The sequence below is a fragment of the Oenanthe melanoleuca genome, chromosome 2, assembly GCF_029582105.1.
Source record: "Oenanthe melanoleuca isolate GR-GAL-2019-014 chromosome 2, OMel1.0, whole genome shotgun sequence".
NCBI lineage: Eukaryota > Metazoa > Chordata > Aves > Passeriformes > Muscicapidae > Oenanthe > Oenanthe melanoleuca.
Genome location: NC_079335.1, coordinates 110,238,837 through 110,263,403, shown reverse-complemented (window position 1 = coordinate 110,263,403; position 24,567 = coordinate 110,238,837). Strand labels below are relative to the sequence as shown.

General features: G+C 36.9%; 1 protein-coding gene across 1 annotated transcript in view; it reads right to left on the bottom strand.

Annotated features, from left to right (window-relative positions):
• NEK10 (NIMA related kinase 10) overlaps positions 1 to 24,567 on the bottom strand; it is a 76,533-nt gene that overhangs the window by 19,768 nt on the left and 32,198 nt on the right. Inside the window, 6 exon segments of the mRNA XM_056482844.1 lie at positions 10,081 to 10,182; positions 10,184 to 10,285; positions 15,240 to 15,310; positions 15,729 to 15,775; positions 15,778 to 15,851; positions 21,954 to 21,960. Of these exon segments, the coding sequence (XP_056338819.1) occupies positions 10,081 to 10,182; positions 10,184 to 10,285; positions 15,240 to 15,310; positions 15,729 to 15,775; positions 15,778 to 15,851; positions 21,954 to 21,960 (403 nt within the window).

Genomic DNA, 24,567 nt, shown 5'->3' with positions numbered 1-24,567 from the left:
GCATCCCCATGGATCCCCATGGGCTGTGGGTGGATCTCTGCATCCCCATGGATCCCCATGGGCTGTGGGTGGATCTCTGCATCCCCCATGGATGGGCTGTGGGTGGATCCCCATGGGCTGTGGGTGGATCTCTGCATCCCCATGGATCCCATGGGCTGTGGGTGGATCTCTGCATCCCCCATGGATCCCCATAGGCTGTGGGTGGATCTCTGCATCCCCCATGGATCCCCATGGGCTGTGGGTGGATCTCCGCATCCCCATGGATCCCCATGGGCTGTGGGTGGATCTCTGCATCCCCCATGGATCCCCATGGGCCATGGATGGATCTCTGCATCCCCCCTGGATCCCCATGGGCTGTGGGTGGATCTCTGCATCCCCATGGATCCCCATGGGCTGTGGGTGGATTTCTCATCCCCTGTGGATCCCCATGGGCTGTGGGTGGATCTCTGCATCCCCCATGGATCCCATGTCTGCATCCCCCTGGATCCCCATGGGCTGTGGGTAGATCTCTGCATCCCCATGGATCCCCATAGGCTGTGGGTGGATCTCTGCATCCTCATGGATCCCATGGGCTGTGAGTGGATCTCTGTATCCCCCATTGATCCCATGGGCTGTGGGTGGATCTCTCATCCCCCATGGATCCCCATGGGCTGTGGGTGGATCTCTGCATCCCCCTGGATCCCATGGGCTGTGAATGTATCCCCATGGGCTGTGGGTGGATCTCTGCATCCCCATGGATCCCCACAGGCTGTGGGTGGATCTCTGCATCCCCCATGGATCCCCATAGGCTGTGGGTGGATCTCTGCATCCCCATGGATCCCCATGGGCTGTGGGTGGATCTCTGCATCCCCCATGGATCCCATGGGCTGTGGGTGGATCTCTGCATTCCCCATGGATCCCCATGGGCTGTGGGTGGATCTCTGCATTCCCCATGGATCCCCATGGGCTGTGGGTGGATCTCTGCATCCCCATGGATCCCTTTGGCTGCAGGGGCTCAGCTGCTTCACCATGGTCTCACCACAGCCTGCAGAAGAATCTCAGCTCTGGCACCTGGAGCAGCTCCTGCCCCTCCTTCTGCACTGACCTTGTGTCTCCCATGTTGTTTCCCTCACATTTTCTCACCTCCTCCTCTTGTTTGACTAGGAAAAAACCCCATGACTTGGTTTTGATTTTCTTATTAAATTTGTGATCACAGAGGAGTTACCAGCCTCTCTCACTGGCCCAGCTTTGGCCAGCAGCATGTCCATCTTCAGAGCCATCCACCATGGGCTCTCCTGGACATGCTGGGCACCTTCCAGCAGCTTCTCCCTTTGTGGCCCACTGCTACCTAAAACCAGGCTGTGCCAAACCAATACAGACGTGATGCCACAGAGACACTGAGGCTGAAATGACCAAATGCCACTGGCATTATCAAAGCAAAGCTAAGAAAATCAAACACAGATACAAATTTTTTTCTTGCAACATTTAAGTGCCACATCTTGTTTGTAGCACAGGGCTCTTAAATGCATATAAAATTCTGCCTTTGTTGCTGTTGATGTTCATAGTTTTTCTGGAATGAATAGAAATCCCCAGTACCTGCTATTGCTTCTATTTTAATGCATCATATTTTGAAGGAAAACTTTTTATGGTCTCCTATTGTTCCAAATCTTCACATATTATTTCTGTTATTTCTGTTGTGTGCAAATAAATTCATGTTTCTTTTTACTCCATCTTGTCAAAGTAAAGCATGATAAAGGAGGACAGGAGATAAATTATATAAATATATCAGATTAAACAAATTAGTATCTTTAATATTAAAGTAATTTCAGGAGACAGTTCATTCCTAAATACTTATACCTTACCAAGTCTGAGTAAGACAATTTGTCCTGTATCTAAGACAACATCCTTTCAAACTTTTTCCCACAAAGTATTTTGACTTTATTAGGACACAGCAGAGTGAATGTACTAGAAACTTTCTCCTCAGAAACTTCACTGCATTCCTGAACATTGACTATACATACCACTGTCTGCATAATGGTCTGCTTCAGCTACTTCCCCATCCTTTGTTCTAGTCCCAAATATATAACACACCAAGGGATGGCTTGTCAAGGTTTTCTCTTTAAATTCAGGTGGGAAAATGTAATTTTATACTTCATTACTGGACTGAGGTTGTGCCCAAGATGCCCTAATAGCAGTGACTGCAGTGTAGCATGGCATGAAAACCACTAAGGATGACTCTCAAACTGACTTTAAGAGAGCTCCAGTCCTGACACACATGAAAACACTTCTTGTGCCATGAACAGTCAGTGCACATAAAGAGTGTACTGAAGAGAGCCAGTTCACCTGCTCCACATCAAAGGAATCAAAGCAAAGAGAGAGAAGGGTCAAACTGCATGGACATTTCAAACTTAAATCTCCTTTCAACATTTTCAGTGTTGAACCTTATACTCAAAAGACTAATTGTTAACAATAATGTGTAAATCAGGCAGAGCTGAGGGGGGGAAAATACCAAAAAGACAGCTGATACCAATTGGTGCCTGATCTCACTGTCCATCAAGAAAGGAAACATGTTCAAAATGTCTAAACAGAATTCCATAGACCTCAAGCTAAAAATAATTGACGAACCTACCATAAAAACTGTTCAAAGATCAGTGGAACATATCATAAAGCATTAAAGCAGTAAGATAAACTGTAAAGCTATAACTTGTCTATAAAAAAAAATCTGGTCCCTTTACATAATACTTGAATATAGAAAACTATAGTATTTCATTACTAATCTGAGAATAATAAATAAATTTGCTGTGATATATTTTACTCCATTAATAAAATAGCTAATATTTTTAAAAAGCGATATTATGTGCTGCTTTTTACTCTTTTGAGTAGGACACTGGCTGATTTAGAAGAACAAAGTACCCTGATTAGAAGAGGATGGAATGTAAGTTCAATGTCACTTCACACCATAGGAGAGGGACCAAAATTACCTACATAAAGATATAAGGATATACAGATATAAATTTGTGAGAAAATCATGGAGAAAAGTGTTCTCCAACATATTGAAACAATCATTTGCATATGCCTTGAAGTCTCAGAGAGATTTCTTTCAGAAAAGGAGAAAGACAGATGCTTATCTTTTGAAGAAATCTATTAAACTGGAATATTCAAAATATCCCAAACATTGAAAAATTAATTAGGTTGATATTTATTCATTTTAACTGTGCTCATATCTACACTTAATTCTAGAGTCCAGTGTTGTACAAATCTCTCTATCAGACTCCATCAGTTGATACAGTTTATTTTAACATTTTCCTTATAAGCTAGTGCCTTCATTTCCCCATTTATCAGATTGACTGTTGAAACAAACTCTGTGTTCTTGTATAAAAAAACACAGTTGAAAAGGAAAGCTAAGGGGAAAAGTCCCCTTACCAAAAAAAATGTTCAAATTAACATTTTTTTCCAGCATTCATCTACCTTTATTACTAAGCAAAAGCATCTCATGAAATTTGTGTCCCAGCCATGAAGAAAACTTCTGTCTTCATTCATATCCTGTATACTTGCACTCTCTATCTCTTCATTGGTAACTATCAATACTGTAAAATTGAGATATACTTTATTTTTGGAAAAGTGAAACCTGAATTTTTGGTTTTGATTTCTGACAGGAATCTAAAAGTCTTTAGGGGAAAAAAAAGTAGGTTGAAATAAAATAAAGATGCTGATCTTTTATTTAGCTCTGTTTTGCCATACTGCTGTCCAGAAGAGTTAACTTTTCTACCTTAATGAAATAAAGAACTCTCTAGTGGCATTTGCAGAGAGTGTTTAATTAATCTTCTTTATTAAAGACATTGACAATTACAGCATTATGCTAGTCAATAGAATTTCTATTAAAAAAAAAAAAAACTACAACCTATTTTCACTGATAAACTACCAAAAAAATAAGTAATAACTAACATGAAATTGGCAGGGGGAAAAATCAGGCTAAACCAATATATCTTTTTCAGTAAGAGGCTAACAGCTCCTGTGCATCAGGAACAAGAAATAGATGTTACATATGTGACTTTTAGCAAGATTTTGACAGTGCTTTTCATGACATCTGATAAGAAAGCTAGGGAAGTGTGACCTGGACAAAATCACGATCAGTTGGCTGAATAATTGACCATAAAAGTTTTACTCTACTTGGCAACTGCTTTGAGTGTTTGCTAAACTGAAAATGGGTAGCAAGCACAATTTATCAGGCTCCTTTTTGACCTTGTTCCAAAAGCACTCAATGTTGTCACTGAGTTACAGTGACAATCTGCATAATGGATGGATGGAGTTCGGAGTGCCGGGCTGCGACCCGTTCACATCACACATCACGGTACAGCACATACATCACACACTGACTTGTGTCACTGACAGTGACAGTGGGTGGCAAAGAAAGCTTGGAGAAACTGCAAAAACTAAAAGAACTGGTGAAGTTTGAACAGGGAAAATGCAAAGTTCTACGAGCAAGGAGAAGCAGCCATACAAACGCACGGACTAGAGAGGGGCTGGTGACAGGAGCTCTGCAGCAAAAGATGTGGGGGTTTTGCTGGATCAGAAACAGAATATGATGTTACAACACCATGCTGTTATGAAAAGGTAGACATCATACTGGGATTTATAAATAAAAAGATAATAATTCTGAAGATTTGTGTATTCTTTCTACTTGGTATCAAGAAGGTGCTCAGTTGGAGTGATTAGGTCCAATTTTGAACACTACACTTAAAATCACATCAATCTTAATTTTTAACTCATGTTCTGTAGACCTCTGATTATTCTCATTTCTTTCCTTCTCTGTCTCCACATTTTTTATTATTCAGCTCAAATTAAATTAAAAAAAAAAAAAAGAAAAAATAAAAGAAAAAAAAATAGAAAAAAACCTGGGTGGGGATACAACACAAGAGAAAAACCTTAACTTTTACATATTTCCACTGTGGAGAGGAAATTTTCAGTAATTATGTGTTTAACTATAGCATTTATCTGGGATTCTGCAGACAGAAATATGTATTCATACCCTCTGTAACAGGTTTGAATGCCCTCAGCAAACAGCTTTTGGGGATATTCTGGACTCAGTGATATCAGAGCCCTTACATGACATTTAAGATTGGGTCTGAAAATTTCAAGCATCATACACATCCCATACATGCAACAGGTATATGTCAATCTAATATCTCCTGGGAACCAGACATACAGAATGTATAAAGCCTTTCAAGCAAAGACCAAAATTTTCTGCAAGCATCAGACTAACTGCAGATGTTCTCTTCATATGGAGGAAAAAAAAAAAGCTCAATCAGACATATGATTGCTGACTGTAAAGACAGTTTTTGCATTTCTGCTGCTCCCAAACTGTTTCTGTAACATGACATTTTTAAGACTGACTGGTCAAATATCTGTCAGGAGCAACAGGTAACTCTAAGGTTTGCACATTTACAAGATATCTTTGACAACTCTTCCTCCCTTACATTCTGCAATTCTATTAAAAAGCTTGGATGAACTAACAAACATTCAGCAACTTTTAAAAAATTATACCTTGAAAATAGTTTTTGCATTGTCACTTTATCCTCCAAACTTAAATAGTATAAATGTAAAAATGTTCCTTTCTATCACACCAATATTTTTTAAATCTAGACATAAATTCCAGTACCTGCTACATAAATAGCACAACAGAGTGGTGTCACAATGGAGTGAAAGGTGGAAAAATAAGAAAACAATTTGTGGAATGATAAGTCTTCATGACATTCCAGAGTCCTCACTCATTTCCAAAGGGATGCAGTAGTGCACAGTCACAATCATCCATATTTTTATATAAAAATTTAACAAATTTTAGTGCTAATTTTAATAAAACTATTTTAACATTCTAGCCTAACATAATTACTGGACTATATTTCTGTAATATTAATAACTTGTTGCATACTAAACATTTTAAACCCAAGCATACTCATTGCTTTAGCCAACACCAAAACAATTGCTGCACACACACATGGTTTTTTAAGAAAGAAAATCTTTTATGCACTGAATGGCACAAAACCTATTTCTAAACACAAAGGAAAAGGAAATTAAAATTAACATTAATCCAATCTTTATGTCTTTTTCTGAGTTAACAAATAAACTTGATTAATTCAAATCGAATTGCTAATTAAGTACTACTTTGTAATGCATGTGGTGATGCTTAGAAACTAACATGATTATTAGCACAACAATTGCCAGCAGAGCAGAACTGAATTTGGACATGGGGTGAAATGACTGGATGAAAAATCAAGTTAAATTATGTTGGTTCTTCATATAGCTGTGATCCTCAAATATACAAAATACAATCAACTCATAATCATCTAGAGGTGGGGTATGAATGCTTATATCACAGAAAAAGTTCAGGAAACCATGTCAGCTATTTCAGGTTTGTTCAGGTTCTTTACTTTAAATTTAGTCATTTATATATAGTTTGAAAACAGCTACACTGCTTCATTTACTGTTTTCAGCCAACAAATAGTAGAACAGCCTCTGCAGGAGAGATAGGCAGACTTCCTAGCATGGGCTGTAGCCAAACTGCCTGCAAGAAGAATAATCAGAGCATGTTTTTTAGCAGCATCAACCTAGTCCAGTAGCACAACACTTTGATGCCTACAGACCTAGCCTGGGAGGGCCAGTTGGACCTGGAGCTAAAAATCCTGTCTAGTTGGAAGATGACTCTCTGTGGACTATATGCCATGCTCCCAGCTCAGTACCATGGCACTGTATGCCTTGAACCAGCTCAGACCAAGCACTCTTAATGACTTCTGACTCCCTATTAGCACTGACTAGCATGGAATGGGGAGACACCCCATAGATCAGATCACACTCAGAAAAAAAAAGTCCAACTTTTCCCATTATCTAAGTATCATCATTCCCCATTACTCTTAGTAACTGGGAACTTGATCTGAATACATGGATTTGCACATATGAATTTAAAAATGAAATGTGTATTTGACATTATTGATACAAAAATGAAGATAAGCTGAAATTCCCAAAGAGCTCAGAAAGGCATAGAGAAAGAATGAGATAGAATATATGTGCTAAACAGGTCAGAACTACAGAAACTGAGAAAAGGAAGTTGTTCTGACCATCCTGGTAGTCTACCATGTCTGCCCATTTTTAACATATTCTCAGAGTAGTAGAAGGTACAAATGGCTCATATTCTGTCATATATTTTTAGCTCATGGACTCCAATTATAAAACTTACACTTTTCCACTTTCAAAAGACATGACCAAACTGAATATTCAACATTCTATATTGTTTTAGGTATATGTATATTTTACATTAAAAAAGTAGCAATGAGAGAAAAGTTGAAAACTTTTTAGGATATATGCAGTAAATGAAACAATAATGGATGTTGCCCATGTAATCAAATGCTTCCAAAGTAATAAAAGTGACTTGTTTTCACTGCTTTCTAAACAGGCAAAATAGATGTTTCAAATCTATACACTTCAAAAAGCAATCAAATTATTTTTTTGGCCATACACTCATCTATTTAAAGGAAAATATTTCACAATTTATTAGTTAGATCAGCTACTGTTTTGAGACTTACCTTGGAACACAGGAAACTCACATTTGCTACTGGTCAGTTTGGTGACCTCACACAAACTAGCTTTTTCCTCTCCACCTTTTCCTACCAAAAGCATGAAAATATAATATTGATCACCTTGAAATGAAAGATGCAACATGAGAGAGAATTATTGCCATTATTCTTACTTGTTTGTGTCCTCTGTACCATGTGCTGTGTCAGCAACCTTAACCTTTCAGAAATGAACACACAAATTCTATCAAACACCTGCCACCCCTACATCTGTTTCTGTCATAACATAAACAACAGTTTCTATGGAAAACTAGGAAATACAAGAATTTGTGTGGAGAGCTGATGATGATCCTTTTTACTGGGATTATTTTCAAGCATGGATGGATTTTATGCTATACTTACCACACTAGGTAACTAACTGTACTTCATATGCTGACCTGCCTTTCAATTATTTACCAGCTACCAAACTAGTTTTAAACTACTTATAAAACCAATTCCAATCTGGCTCCAAAAGATCTCTGTTCTTTAGTTCTATATACAAGGACAGAGAGTACATATTTCAGAAACATTCACAGTATAACACAACTGGGATGAAAAAGGGGGCCATAAGTACATTTCAGTAGAGAAAGCAAAGTAGAAGCTAGCTGGCTTCAACAAAACACTGAACTACATGGCAGAAACACTGAATTCTCTAACACCATGGAAAAATGACAAATTACTTGGGTGTGGAATTGCTGGGGCCTTGACTAAGATGAATTAGGCTGTCTATATCTCACAGAGCTTTTATTTCATGAGCAGCTGCTTGAAATTCTTCCAAATGCTTCTAGTCAGAACATTGCCTTTTTTTCCAAAAGGCAAACTTATCAGGAATAATTATTCTCTCTATTAGAAATCCTTCAACTTTATAAAGTTTTCCTAAATACCAGGAAGAAAGAAGCAACATGGCTCCTTCTGCTTCTAAGCCCTGTAACATGCCTCTGAAATTTGAAACAGCTTGATTTATTCTTATTTACAACAATTTGCAAAATTAGGTCTCCCACTTCTCATTACTAATCCATATTCTCCTCTAGTTCCTCAGTGTTCTGGATCTTTGTCAGAATTTCTTGTTCTTTAAATATGCATAATAAAATATCAATTATAACTGGAACCACAGTGTTTCTTCTTGAGAAAATTAGCCATCATCACCAAAAATACGGAGGCAGTTTTGTGGATAGGTGTATTTTCCAAGTATTTATACAAAACACAAGTATTCTAACTTCTGTGTACAGTCATCAGTTATATCATATCTCACAAATATCTGGGTAGGGCATTCTTCTCTCAAAAGCACAATAAATGCATCAAAATCCCAAATCTAGCATCTTTTCATCCACAGCACTTTTTTTTTTTTGCATATTTCATCATATTTATGCAAGAGAATTACTATTTCAAGACACAAAAACATAATGGCATACAATGAGCTTCCAAATCTATAGGTGAAGAAAATTCAAATTAAAAAAAAAAATGGGAAATCCTACTCTATCTTTCATCCCAATATCTCTTACATTTTGAAAGGCAGTGGTTTGTTACAGTTTGTTGGTAGGTTTTGGCATTCTTTTATTGAAAAAAATGGTGTAATATAAGTAATTATCTTAGACTGATAAGTCAAAAAACAGCTGAAGAAATATTAACTACTGATACAAGCTACTTATTTTTGGAAGGTGAAGACCCTAGGATGTTGGGGACCAGGTGTTCTAGAAAAACCTTTTTCCTTCATAGAGGTTCTTCATACAAGCTACTGAACCCTGATAAAAGGAATCTAAGAGATGCAATATCTGAACTGACAAGAGTGGCTGTGTAAATTATAACTTCATATTCCAATTATCATAACAATTTTCAAAGGGCAATTTTGCTACATAAAAACATTGTCCTTGTATTTTTAAAATAAATTCTCTGAGATCATATATAATGTGTAAACTACTGATGTTCTTCCTGAAGGATGCTTAAAACACAGCCTGAAACAAATGGAAGAACTGTAAGAAATATTTATGCAAAACTGTATCAGAGAATTAGAAAACATGAGCAAATACCAGCATCACTGGTCGTCTTTATTTTTGTAATTTTGCAATCTATAATTAAAATTTTTATTCTTGTAGGTTCCATTTTCTAGATGTCATTGTTTATGAATCATACAGAAGATTATCAATTTGTTTCACCCTAATCAAGTGGATATTCTCTATTCACAAACCACTCTCTAGTGTGCCATAATAACTAAATGTTATCAGATACTATCAAAACTGTACGAATCTCCATAACAATGCCATTTTCCAACACAGAATGACTTTGGGTTTTAAGATACTGTCATTTTTCCTGCCTAACACCCAAAAAAAAAATTAATGAATACCTTGTTAAAAATAAATTAAAGAGCCTGCATGGAAAGATGTTACAGAAGGATGGGTCTTTTCATTTTGATTAATTTTCTGCTTTGCTGCACCTTATTTTCTCAGATATGGCAAACAAGGACAACAAAAAATGAAGCCTAATACATGTACTTATTTGTGATAAAATGGAAAGCTGATGGTGCTGGTTTACTGCATTTTGATTAGCCTCCATGAAGTACCCCTGGGTTCATCTCCTCTCCCCATCCAGTTTCTTCTCCAAGATGAGAGGCAGATAAAACATCCATGTATTTCACCATCACATCAGACAGCAGTGAGGTGACCTCCACTATGTCTGGATGTTCCTCTGCATCAGGAGCCAAGCAGCTGGAGGAAGAGCATTCTCTGTTTACTTGTTTCTAAATAACCTTTTCCAACATTGAATCCCTGCCCTGGTATTTATGGAGTTATTTCTGCCAGCACTGTTCCCTCATCCTGCCTGGGACAGTTTGATGCCTTGGTGCTGCCACACCACAGAACAGCCTCCAGCATCAGCTGGAACTGTTATCCTTGACACCAACCCAAAGAGATCTGCTTCTGGGAACTGTGGCTGTGCCCTCCCACACTGAGGAGTGCCTGGGACCTTCTCCTGGGATGAGAGAGATGGGGAGCCTGCCTGGTGGGAATTGTGCTCTGGTCAGGGCACTGCACCACTGGACAAAGCAGCTGTGAAGGAGAGCAGCATCCTGTCAGGAGGATGCACAGGAGAATGTCAGGATCTTCACAGAGACAACACTCTCAAAACAATGCAAAGAAAAAGGAATATCTAGATCTTGCTATCAAAGGAGCAGTGGAGGAAGGCTCTCAAGAGGAGGTAGATTGAAGACTTGTGACTTCTACCAAGAGTAGGAAGGCTTTTTCTCTGACTACAGAGGAATAATTGCAGAAGAGGTATAACAACCTAGGAACAGGTGAGGAAAAACAGAGCCTAATGGAGAAAACATCAGAGCCAGGTGAGTCTGCATCAAGTGCTCACATCACAAATAAGATGCAGTAGCTGACAGCCACTTGAGGCTGAGGGAACAGAGACATCCACTTTCTTGATCAATTTGATGAATGTGGTGGCTGTTGCTTGGATCCAGGACATTGTAGAGATACTATCAACACCCATCCTGACCCTTGGACTATTACTACTTGCTGCTCATGTGGGCATTGGATTATTCATGTGGGGAAAATTACATTTTTAGGGTCAACTCTGAACACACTGAAAATGACCACAGTGCACTGGGGTCGAGTGTGAAGGGCAGGGGACAGAGGGGGTGTTCTTAATTCTGCCACTGAGGAGAAAAGGCTAAAGTCAGGCTGCAGTCCAACACCTGGCCACGTCTAGTCAAAAGCTTATCAGTGAGGATCAGAAGAGCAGACTACCATGGGTGACATTGATGCCTGCTATAAACCACATAAAACCAGTGAGAAAGTCAATGAAGCTTTTGTTGGACAGATGAGGAGGAAGCTTCATGATTCCAGACACTTTTACTCATTGGGGCCAATTAAAAACCCTGATATCTGCTGATGGGGTAATATGACTGAGCACAACAATCAGAAGATTTCTGAAATCTGCTGATGACAGTTTCTTGATGGAGCTGAAAGGCACTCTTCCAGACCTGTTGCTCTCAGACAAGGAGAAAGAGGCAGGGATGTGAAGATCAACAGCAGCCTCTTGATCTTACAGCAACCATCAGACTGTGGAGTTCAAAATCCTGAGAGAAATGAGAAAGTGAGAATCTATGGTTACAACACAGGACTTCAAGAGAGCAGAGTTCAGCATGTACAGAAATCTTCCTGGTAGAACCTCACAGAAGACTGCAATGGAAGGTAAAGAGAAAGCTTGGGAAAGCAAGCTAACCTTCAGGGAGATCTCAAAGCACTAGAGCAGCTCAATCTTGCATGTGAGAAACAGGGGTGAACTACACAGAAAGAATACAGGTACTGCTCAAAAGGTAGAGATGGGAAATCCAAACTTCAGATGATGAAAAAGTTTAAACTAGCAATGAAGGTGGAAGTCAGAGGAAAGGCCAACTAAAGAGAGAGTATGGAAAATGTGGACCCTCTTTGTAACCTAGTGACAGACAACATGAAAAGTTTGGGACACCTGATGCCTCTTTTGCTCCCAGCTCCATTGAGAAACTTTGGCCATAAGTGTTTCAGATCTCTGAGCCTACCTGTAGAATCCATGAAGTATTTCCAGATAGCAGAAAATACAGTGAAAAAGCACTTAAGCCAATTAGATACAAGCTCATAGGACCAAATGAGAAGGGTCTGAGGGTGCTGATTCAATTGGTCAATACCACTATCTGTCATGTCTAAAAGGATCAAAAGGAGGTTCCTGTAAATTGATAAGATCTGAATATCACATACATAGCCAAGAAAAGCAAGAGGGAAGATTCAGGGAGCTGATAGCCAGTCAGCTTCACCTCAGTCTCTGGGAAAATAATAGAGCAATTTCCTCTGGAAGTACTTTTCTAGCACTAAAATGACAAGAAGGTGACTGGGAATAGTGAGGACGGATTAACCAAACAGCTGTTATGCCTGACTAGGCTGATTAGTGTCTATGATGAGATTACTGCTTGTGGACAAGGAAAGAGCAATATATGCTGGGGATAGCCTTATTTTAGCAAAACTTTTGTTTGACACAATATTCCACAGTATCCAAAGGACTATAAGGTAGGAAGATGATTGGCTGATCATCCTGGCTCAAAGAGATGCCTTCAGTAGTACAAAGTCCAGTTGGTGGCTGGAAGTAACAGCCTCCAAGGACTGATACTGTGTCATTACTATTTAATGTCTTCATTAACAATCTAGATCATGGAGAGAGTGCATTCTCCAGGGGTTTGGGAACAATGAATTGCAGGGATACATGGGCAGGACAGTTGTCAGAGGGAGCTGGACCACTCATTCTGAGATCTGATTGCTGCCTGTATAATGGGAAGGCATGGCCAGATCCTTCTCAGGGGTGCACAGTGTTAGAGCAAAAGGCAAGAGACATAAGTTTAACCTCAGGGAAGCCTGTTATTATTATTATTACTTTTAATCACAAAGGTAAACAATCACTACAGAGGGCTCAGAGAAGGTGTGGAATCTCCATCCTTCAATACAAAACTGACTTAGACAAATCCCTGAGCAGTGAGCAACCAGGTCTAATTGTACCTGCATTGAGCAGGACAGACTAGACTCCTCCAGGGATCCCTTCCAATCTAAAGTACTTTAGCAGGTCTGTGCTTCTTGTTTCAGGCACCCTAGGAAGCTGTTTAGTAACAGTAATAATATATTATTAGGTCTATTTCTAAATACCCAGAATATTTTGTATGCAATGTAGGACAGGAAAGCTGCTAGGGACAGTCCTGCATGTACTAAAAAGTGTCTTAAATCTGTTAACTCCAACGAACCTGATAATTTACTACAATTTCCTTGCACAGTGCTTTTGACCTGCTAACACAAACAAATAACCCAACACTCTTCTTCAAAGAAAATGTCATAGAATGACTTAATATTTCAAAAGCTGTTCTTTCTAAGCAAAACACAACTGCCATGCAAAGTAGTTCTTCTGAAAACGTTTACAAGGCTTGAACTTCTTGATTTTCATATTTTCGTTTAAATTTCCTTAAATATGTTGATTAATTTCACATTTCACTAATTTTTTAAACTTTTAAAATATTTTTTACTTTAAATTTTGTATTTCTTTTAACGAAGTGCAAGTTTTCACCCTTAAAAAATATTATGGGTTGGGATTTTCTTTTAATTTTTTGTTTTAATTCACTGAAATTGAGCAAAAGTTCCAAGAATAATGGGAGCTAGGAGAGATTTTTAATAAGCCCTATATCCACTTCTCATGCATCTAAAAATTATTTATGACTAAATGCCAAGTAGATTGATGTTCAGGCCTGAAGGAATTTGATGGCTATGATTCCAGAACTTTCTTTACTAGCTTAAAGCAATAAAGCTGCACTTTGATAATAATAGTACTAAAGAACAGTAGTGATAACACTAAATGAAAATTTACAGGTGCAACAAGAAGCCTTCAATATTTCTTCAAATCATTATCAAGAAATTATTTTATTTACATTAGTCTTGGAGATGTGCTGTGTATTAGTCATTTGAAAACAACTACATATTTTCTGTTAATGTTTCCTCATCTATATTATAACTAAAATCTCATTATTATTGCTTTTCTTTAATGGTTTTTTTCTTTCTAAATAGCTCACAAAGCATAAGCAAAACCCTAAACATAACACATCATTTAAGATTTAACCCATAGTAAGAGGTAATATTAAAAACAACACCTCAAAAAAACAAAAAAAAACCCAAAACACTTTATGCTTCCCACTGTTATTCAAATATGTAGAAAAATGTGTAATGTAAAGATTTTAATATTTTTAAAATTCATTTCAGAACCTCTTAAACATAAAAGTAAGTTTTATTAGCTCCTGTACTCTCCATTGTCATCCTTTATCCAAAAGGTAACAGAAGTAACAGAAACCTTTCTGCATACTAAACCACACTATAAAAACCTTAGTCTATAATCTTACACGAGTTATTTTGGTAATGTGCTTTTTAGAGACAGAATTTAATATCTGAATGAGTAAATACAAGCATTTTTGTGCTAAGTGTTTTTTTTCCTAAAATGGAAAAATCAAAGGAGCTAACTAAATCTCTAATTCACTCAATACTTTGCCTTACACATTACATTATCTCCTTGAAAATATAAACATGGTTGAGAAATTTTTGATGAGTGAGTTTAGCAAGTATAGGCTCATCTTTTCCTCCATTACTTTGTTACCTCTGCTGCTGTGCTAACAGAATTATAAGGTAGAGAAAAACATATTTCCATCAGTCAAATAAACAGAAAAAACTGTGAACATCATCACAGAGTCATCTATAAATCGCTATTGTAATGGGGTTATTTACTTTACCACAATCTGCAATTAAAGAGTAGTCAAAATGCTGGATTTTTATGGGGAAAAAATTACATGTAGGGAATTAAGTACAGCACTGATATTGTTAAATGTAAATTTCAGTGTTGAATATAAAGTTTATACTGGCTAAATGAATGCCCTGATTATACTGGTATGAGTTTTTCAGTTGCATTTGTGCAGCTATATTGTATATGTTATTATTGGTGTAAGGAGATAGCTCTGTTTTTCTTTAAATCCAAAGATATTTTCTATTCAGAGACAAATACTGGCAGTTGCTAAAGTCTGCAAACTGTCACATTATCTCTGCTGGAAACATACAAAACAAAAACATCTTTTCAGCAGGATGTCGAAATAAAATGAGTAATTACCTCTTAATGGTAAATGAGACTTTTTCAGAATACAGTCCTCCTGGCACAGGTTCATACACAGCCCCTACAATCTGAAAAATAAAAAATCTACAGTTTGTTAAAGAAAAATACTCCAGTATTTATTTGAGGATCCAGTATGATAAGTATTGTCCCTTGAAACTATCTGATGAGCATTACATCATCAGCTCTAACATGCAGAACAACTTAGATGCAGACTGTCTGGTCTCTTTTAGTCAGGTATCCACATTAATGTACATACTTACTGTACTGGAAGTGCTACAATATTGAACATTTAAAAGCAATTTTTGCAATTAGAATGGTAAGATAGTGATTCACACAATGGTAAACACTTGTGCTCGTTCACAAGCCACACACATTAGAGGCGAGATCAATTTACATGCCAATAAACTTAAATATAAATTCTCTTGGATCATGAGGACACATGCAGAAATAACTGGGAGGTTGATCTGGCAAATGTGGATACCTTACTGCCAAGGAGGTAATTTTGCTGCTGTAAAATGCTGGGTTCAGAGTGCCATCTGGTAAAGGATGCATCCTGCAGCCCAGACATCGGCCTTCTCTCCATACAGCTCACCCTTTACAACTTCAGGACTAGGGAGAAAGCAGTGCAAGCCACAAGTGTTTTATTAATTCACCTAGAAATAGGCTTATTTTCTAAAAAAAAGAAACAACTCACCCAGTATTTAGTTACTCACTACAACAGAATTACACAATTACACAAAAGGTTGCATATGTGTCATTTACCAGCCAAACTCTTTAAGGGGAAGTACAATTAATAATTTTTAACTTCTTCTGTTGTTCTCACAACACTAGGGGTTTATATTTTATTCTCTGGTCGTTTCCTCTCGTTGTCTTTGAACTTACTGGACACAAATGAATTACAGCACTTAAAACTAGTTTACAATGATGTTATTTCAATAAACCAGACTAGAGAACAGATGAGTATGGCACCTCATAATTCAGATATCAGAAAGATTTGAATAGAACTCCTGTATTTAGAATGATAATGGATATAATTTTGCTATTAATGTAAGTAAATGAATTTGACTCATTTTATAATTTTCATCCTCTTAAAACTACTGTAATGCATTCCAAGCGAGGATGCAACATGGACCTTCAGCAGGCAGCCAAATACAATACAAAAAATATTGTAAAGATACATTTAAAGAAAATAGAAGAAGGCAGTAACTTCAGTTTTGATGCAGTTCCAAACAGAATTTACTTCCTTTGTTTAATTTCCTCAGTGTTTTTCACGAACCTGGATGATAACAATTTACATTCGTAGGTGCATTCTGATGTTGGAGTTCAAGTCTTAGCAGTAAGTAAAGATCCTATGACAGAATGTGTTTGGTTTTTTTCATTCAGAGATATAGAAAAATACTTGACTTTTTTAATCTGTAAAATCAACTTGTTTATCTTTTTCCTTCAGTTTAGAATTTGGAAGAAGTAAATATTCATAATTATAGTACTGATATCTTTGGTAAAATGCCTTGTGGTGCTCAGAGGTACTGTGTAAATTCAATTATTGATGCTAGAGGATATCCTGCTGCTATGTACAAAACACAGATTTTTAAAATATATGGGATGAGGTCCCTAGACAAAAGATAAGATAAATTACATGAAGTTAACAGAATAGAAAGTCAGAACAGAGGTCACAGTGCAGGGAATTGAGAGAGACTGACAGGTTACTCTTCTGATAAAACTGATCAAGCAAGATACAGGTTCTTGGGTCAAACCTAAAAAGCAATTTTCTTGCTGCTGCTGTTATATAACTACAGGGTGGGTATTGCATATTGTGTTAGGATACAGTAGTATTTCTGTAATCACCCTGGTTGTGATGCTAATTCATTAGATATCTTTGTGGAAATTTCCTTTTTGTGTATTAAAAGTGTATTAGAGCAAACATTAGTACTGCAACTGATCATATAGATTGTTAGAGCTCAATAAGGCAAAGCCCCTATCCTAGCAAAGTTCTAAACATGCCCTTAATCAGAAAAAAATATTAATTGAATTAATTTGTCTAGGGATAATTTTCATACATAGAGAGATCAAGTTTAAAATTATAATTTTTTAATTACTAAATTGTATTAAAATACCAAACTGATATTATTCAAACCAAATTTATGTAACAATGCAAAAAGCTGTATAGCAGCCACAGAAAGAGAAAGCTGAATACAACTGAGAGAGAAACAGAGGCAACCATGCCCTGGCCTACAGCATCTTGATTCCTGAACAGCAGGGAAAAGTCTTGCCTGATGTCCAGAGCAAACAGCAGCCCACCAGCTTGGAAATATCATGCTGTGATTTAGAAATCACAGAAAGAATACAGTGCTGACAGAGTTATAATTTTAGCTTGGTTTCACACAAATGCACAGTAGCTGAAAGTTAATGAAGTAATTTGTTCTGTTTATTCATGCTGAAAGATTTCTGGTTCTAGATGCCTATCTAATCCCTCTTTTTTTTTTTTTTTTTAATCAAATGAACCTGTAGCAGAATAGTATTTGATCTTTTCTTCCAGAACAAATATCTTAGTCAGATATCTCTGATATTGGGAACATTAGGATGACCAATACCTTAAAAAATACTGTCTCATCCTTAAGTAAATTACTGAAGTAATATTATTTAATGTGACCATGAAAGTTTTACAGAGAATATAAAATCCCATACTTATATGATGCTATGCTTTTGTGGCTAATTAGTTCTGTGATTTAGACTTTTAAATAGGATTTTCAAATATTATTTATTTACTTTTCAAGGGGTGTAGTAAAACCTGTCACCATGCTCTACAGGCTTGCCTCACCATCTGCTAGTCAGAAATGTGGGTAGGGTACAGTAGTTGTTGACTAGCAAAACAGTTCTGCAGTCAAGTTGCATGTTTTGGATCCACACTGGTGAGGATGCCAAGCAGAGAAAGTACCCAGTTCTTGTTCCTGTACACTGCCACCCACAAACAGGAGGGTGGTGGGAGTACATATGGTTTGCCTAATTCAGATGACAACTGTGTATAAACTGTCACTGTCTGGTCAAGACCAGAAATAATATGTGGAACCAGTCTTACTCACAAACACTGAGAATTTAAGGCAGTAGCATTAGTATGATTTTTTATTGTTATTATTATTTGTAAAGGCAGTACTCATCCTTTAACTTTTAGCTTAAGATAACTCAATTGGCTGAAACCAGACAATAGTACTAATTAAAATTTTAGCAAACAGATGTCTACAGCATAAAATGTGTTCTAAACAGAATACAGAAAAGGGGAGCTCCTAAGAGATTACAAAGATTTTAATTTCCATTGCTCCGAGGGCTGAGTTTACTGCCACTAAGCAGCAGTACTGATGATATCAACCACAGCTACTACAAGTGGCAGCATTTAATTCCTGCAGCTAACATATTCAAGACAATAACTCTAGTTCTCACCTAAGCTTGCAAATCACTAGTGATTTCCAACTTACATATTCAAGCTGAAATAGGTTACTCCAGCATCAGTTAACATTATGTTAACTGTAAGAGTCCTTCACCAAACAAATGTCCATAGTAAATGCAAGACTAAATGCTTTTAAATGAAAGGCATAGAATTATATCCACAGAATTATCATCCAAGTTCTCATCAGTATCCTTTAACAGACAATTTTAGAATTGTTTCTTACAAAGGTCACTCTTGTTCAACATACTAGCACTGTTTTTATTCCTAATAACAGAATCCTCTTTGCCCATGGCCTCAAAATGAGCCATTGCTTAATCCAAATAGTTGGTTTTCCTTCTGAACTCCTTTTTACAAAGTTAAGCAGCTATTTTAAATACAGGTTTCCCACCCACAATTTACCCATTCACTACTCCACATTTATCATTAGGATTTTTTTAAAAAGCAATAACCAAATCATGTCAGTACAGTGCCGCTTGTAAAACATCAAACACATTTAACCAAATCACTGTTTTTTTAAGAGCATTTTTGACATTTAAACAGACTGTATCTGAGTCTGCTACATTTGCACTACCACACATCCATAAGAAAGATGACTGTCCTCACTAGATTAGCTCGTGTTCACATTAGTTATTAATGAACAAAAGTTCCAAAATTAAGAAAGAAGTCCTAAATTTGGAGAGGGAGGAAAAGAGGAGATGAGGGAAGGATGTTTTCAAGACAGCATTAATCTTCTAAAGCCTCTGAAGCTTCTAAAGAATGTTATCAGTACTACCAGGCTGACTTTACATGGACTAGAACCAGTGAAGATTTCCCAAGCTGAACAGAACTTTATTAAGCCATTCATGACTAATCTTCATGCAGTGCTCACTGGAGCTTTCAACAGCTGTAAGAACACAGATATGTCATACTGCAGTAGGAGGGGTATTTTCAAATGAGACTTGTTTCAACTAGACAAACAGCAGTGATTCTTCAAGACTGACTCCCAGAGAAGGTGGTGTTTACAATGAAAGGCTAAACAAAGAATCACCCACCAGTGCTGAGCATTTTAACAATGACAGTTTTAGTTTTTAACATAACTTCAATTAATTAAACTTAGATGGAGATTCCAGCAGTAGGTATTAGCTATACAACACTCATGCCTAGAAACCATAACTATTTCAGGAAACAATCCAAGCTGAAAATAGCTGGAAACTAGCAAAATATCCAATATGCTTATTCCATTCTTCCTCACCTATTGATATTGATTTTTTTTCCCCACTGTTGGAGACAGGACAGTAGGAGAGATGGGAGACAAGCTTGCCATACTTTGATCAATGGAGGTTTTTTGTTCCTCAGATCCCAAATGCTAAAGAGTCTCTGCAGCTTCTATTAACTTCAGGTAAGTAAATATCTTTGTTAAAATACCTATACAATAATACTCACTTGCAAAGGATAGACTTACTACTTGCTGGCAGGACTCACAAAGCAAAGTAGAGAAAGGGATTTTCACAATCTTTGTACCTATGACTGCCACAATTCACTATAAAAATGTGACTGCTGTTCCCTGGCCCAGATAAACAGGGATTTATCCAATAGTGTCTTGAAAATCTTCAGACATAAAGACTACACAACCTCTCACTTCCATATTTGACTATTACAATGAAGAAAAAAATCTACATGAATCAAGTTAGAATCTCTTCTGTTTCAATTCATGTCTATTTTCTCAGAAAAGTTCCAAGACCACGAATTTCAGTGCAAAGAATGAGAAAATGCTTGTACTTGGACACCATTTCTAGGTTTCTACAAACTCATCTTCATTTTACCAACCTACTGCAGGATAATTTGTGAGTGTTTGGAGACCACTGTGAAAAAGCCCTGCATTTATAATCAGTTCTCTGAGTCACAGAAAGAGGGGGGAATAATACAAGGGGTGGGAGGGGGGGGAAAGGCACCAGCATAATCCCAAAATAAAAACTAGAGCAGCAGTTTCTGCATGTCATTTTTTTTCTCAGGATAGTTTGCTGCCAGCTACAGATACACATTCATTATCATAGCTTCATTCAATTCCCACTAAAACCAATGGAAGAAGAAACAGGAGCCACAAAACTGACAGTTTGAATAAAGAGGTTCTGTGAATATTGCTGAAGCTATTTGCATTTCTCACCCACATAAAGAATTCAACACAAGCCTTTTGGGGATATTCTGTGTATCCCTTGAGTGATGAAGCAGGAACAGGATTTTCAATCACTAGTTAAAATTTTACCTTCACAGTTTTCTATTTTGAAATGGAAAAAGTATGGCCAAGCAAGTCTATAATAATTTATTATGTTGTCATCTAACTTGCTTCCATTTTTCTCCATACAAATTATGTTAAATATTTTTTGGGAAAGAAAATGTACATATAATTTCTTATTCATGAAAGACATCTTTTCAGACAAACTGAACTTCTACTGACACTTAGGAAAAATTCATCACTTATTCATGGGTTCCACCAAGTTTTAAAATGTGCACAGGTAGGGAAAAAATTTACTACCTTCAGATGGCAATTTTACTGTATGATAAATCCTCATACCACCAGGTGGGGAATGTAAATTTAAAATGGGTGAAATCAGCTAAGAGAGGCCACTTTCATGTGTATAATTGCTCTCTCATCAGTGTAATCTCAACAGTTTCATTTCCTAGTCCAATGCCTCTGCCCAGAAAGCTCTTCTATATTCATATAATTTTGTCAAATCCACAGTCAGTGAAAGGCCACTAATAGCTGTAGGACACAGCAGACTGCATAACACCTGCCTTACGTTTTTACTAATATCTTCCAAAAAACCCACCCTGGTTTCATGTGGAAGGACACCTTTCATTGCAAATTGTAAATTCATGTAGTCTGTCTCAATCTCATGTTAATGAGTATTGGGAAATGTGTATAAACAAGATCCCAGTAATAAACCAGCGTAAATTTCAGTTACAGTGCTGTTGATCAACAATTCACTAACTTACTGCTTCCTTTCAACACAATTCAGTGCCTTCCTGTTTCAAATAGTCAAGAATTTAATAATTTACTTTCTTGGGTTTTTTATTTTACACTTTCGAAAAAAAGATATGGACATCCAGTTAACATTCAGCAACAGATTTGTATTTCTTTGAATTTACAAACCTTCAAGCTTTTATGTGTGCCAACTTTATATAATATTGCTTAGCAATGCCAAACATTAACTCTGAAAAATAACTTATGGTCTCTAGTATTGTAATAAGACAATATTGTAATTTTTCTAGAACACATGAAAAACTGCCACCAACTCACTTCTAATTCACCCTTGTCACATATGACTATAAATCAAATGACATTTTTAAAGATTTATTCTATTGTTCTTTATTCCTTTTGCTTTGTTAAACAAAAACAAAGAAACAAATACCTCCTTCATACCTAAATCATTAAATACCCAAGGCAAAAGCATGTTCAGAGCACAGGATCCACTTCCCCATTCCTAAGTGCAAAGAGGCACTTGTACACCTTTTTCCCCCATCAAAAACTTGGAGCATTTATGAAACTGTGAAGACCTCAACAGCCTCACATGGGGTAAATTGTTTATGCTATATATTCAAAAGATATTGAAAGCTAAGGTGGTGTCTTGCTTCTCCTGTTCCCAGTCACTCTCTTCCACCAGTCTGCTCTCCTGTGCCAGCACAAGTACTTCTATACCTGCTTTACACATCGAAGACCTAAAATATTTTTAAACCAGCTAATCTAATCTAATCTAATCTAATCTAATCTAATCTAATCTAATCTAATCTAATCTAGCTCATCATTATATATTTACATAAATGCTTGTGTTTGCCCTGGAATATGGCTGGTTTGGGTTGGATGGCTGTTGTCACAATTGGATTTTTTTTGCCTTGAATCATTTCATTGACACAGTTTATATCACAGCCTCAAAAACAACTGGTACTGGCAGAAGTTTGGGAGGCTTTTTCTATGGAAGAGAGATGCTAAATAGAATTGCCAATAAGTCATCTTTAGAAATATAAAATCAGCTTTCACTGAAACACAACTTTCAGTTTTACCCTTAGCTTATAATGCTCAACTGAAACTCTCTTTTACCTTTACTAAGAAAAGTTATGTCAGTCAAAATATAACTGTATAATAAGAAAATGCACAAAAAAACTTCAGCATCTCTATTACCAGTTCCTCTTTCTGGGCACAAAGCCTATATAAAAAGCTGCTGAAAGAAGCAGAAGGCAAAAACTAGTGTTTGTTATTGTTTATCAGGGCTTACAGAGAGCCAAGGCCTCTTCTGCTTTTTGTACTGCTGTGCTGGCAAGGAAATTGGGAATGCATGGGAGATTGGAAAGAGGCAGAATGGGACAGGTGACCCAAACTGACCAAAGGGATATTCCAGACTATATGACATCGTGCTTAGGATGTACAGAAGAAGGAAGGGCGGGACATTTGGAATGATGACATTTGTCCACCCAAGTAATATGTTACATGTGATGGAGCCTTGCTCTCCTGGACATGGCTGAACAGCTGCCTGCCCATGGGAGACAGTGAATTAATTCCTTGCTTTGCTCTGCTTGCATGTGTGGCCTTTGCTTTCCCTATTAAACTGCCTTTATTTCAACCCATGAGTTTTTCAGTTTTCACCCTTCCTATTCTCTCCCCTATTTTCTCATGGTGGCTGCATGGGGCTTGCTTGATGGCTGGGGTTAAACCATGACACAAATCTATTGGCAATGTTTTCTGCCCCTCATCAGAATAGGGTATATAAGCATACTGGGAAAATATCCCAAAAAGATACAACTCCCTTTGAATTTGGCCTTTTCATCTATATACCATATCTGTTGATCTGGAGAAAGAAACTTGCTCGGACTCAGAGTGTAAAACTTTCTAGGCCTTAATTTTTTTAAAAGAAATTGTTTAAAGGATAATTTTAAAAGCCTTGCAGCCTCTACTTGAAAAGGTGATGTTTACATCAAGCTGATTCTTTCTTCAGTTGCTTTACTATTACTAAAGAATGTCCTAAAGTATCACCTTTCACACTGTAATAAAAATACACTTATCTAATTAAACTCAAAATGTGCACAGCTGTTTCAAATTTTTTACGCTTCTGAATTTTCAAGATTATTATGTGCATCTTTGAGTCAGTTATAAGAACAAATCAAAGTAACATTAATTTGCAATTTAGCGTTCCAGTATTACATACAGAACTTCTGGAAAGGTTAAAACAGAAAAACACATTAAAGTTCTAATTTACATCTATTATTCCTTCAGACATATCATGGAACAAAGTCTAAAACAACAAGAAGTAGTATAAGCCACCTTCTGAAACTTGCAAAAAATAAAATTTCCCTTTGATGTGATTTGTTATTTATATTATCAAAACCAAGCATCACTGCACAGTCCACACACATGATGTTACACATTTATACAAAAATAACTAGCATATTATCAAGCTGTCGAGTTCTAAAAGAAATGCTGTAGACAAATTGTATCTCTGAGCTGTGGCAAAGTGCTCTCCATACATACAAAAACCTGAACCACTCCTATTCTAAAAAGGTACTCCTAACATGCATTCTGGCAGATTCTTCTAAGAAGAGTTGCCTTCCAACTAGAGATAGTTTTCAGTGAATTAATATCCCAATTACCTATAAAATACTTGAGTAGCTGCCTTAAGTCTGTAACTGTATAAACAGCTCAAGAAAATATTTTTCTCCCTTTTATCTATGGAAGAGAAATCTGAATAGTTAAAAAGCTGTAAAGGATTTTGCTTACTGACATACATGCCTTTTGGAATGAACTTCATTCAGTGCCTTTATCAGGCTAAAAAGATGGATAACCAAACTTATCAAGGAATTGCATTAATATTTACATTTTAGAGGGAGACATGGAAAAGTAAGTATCTGCAAAGA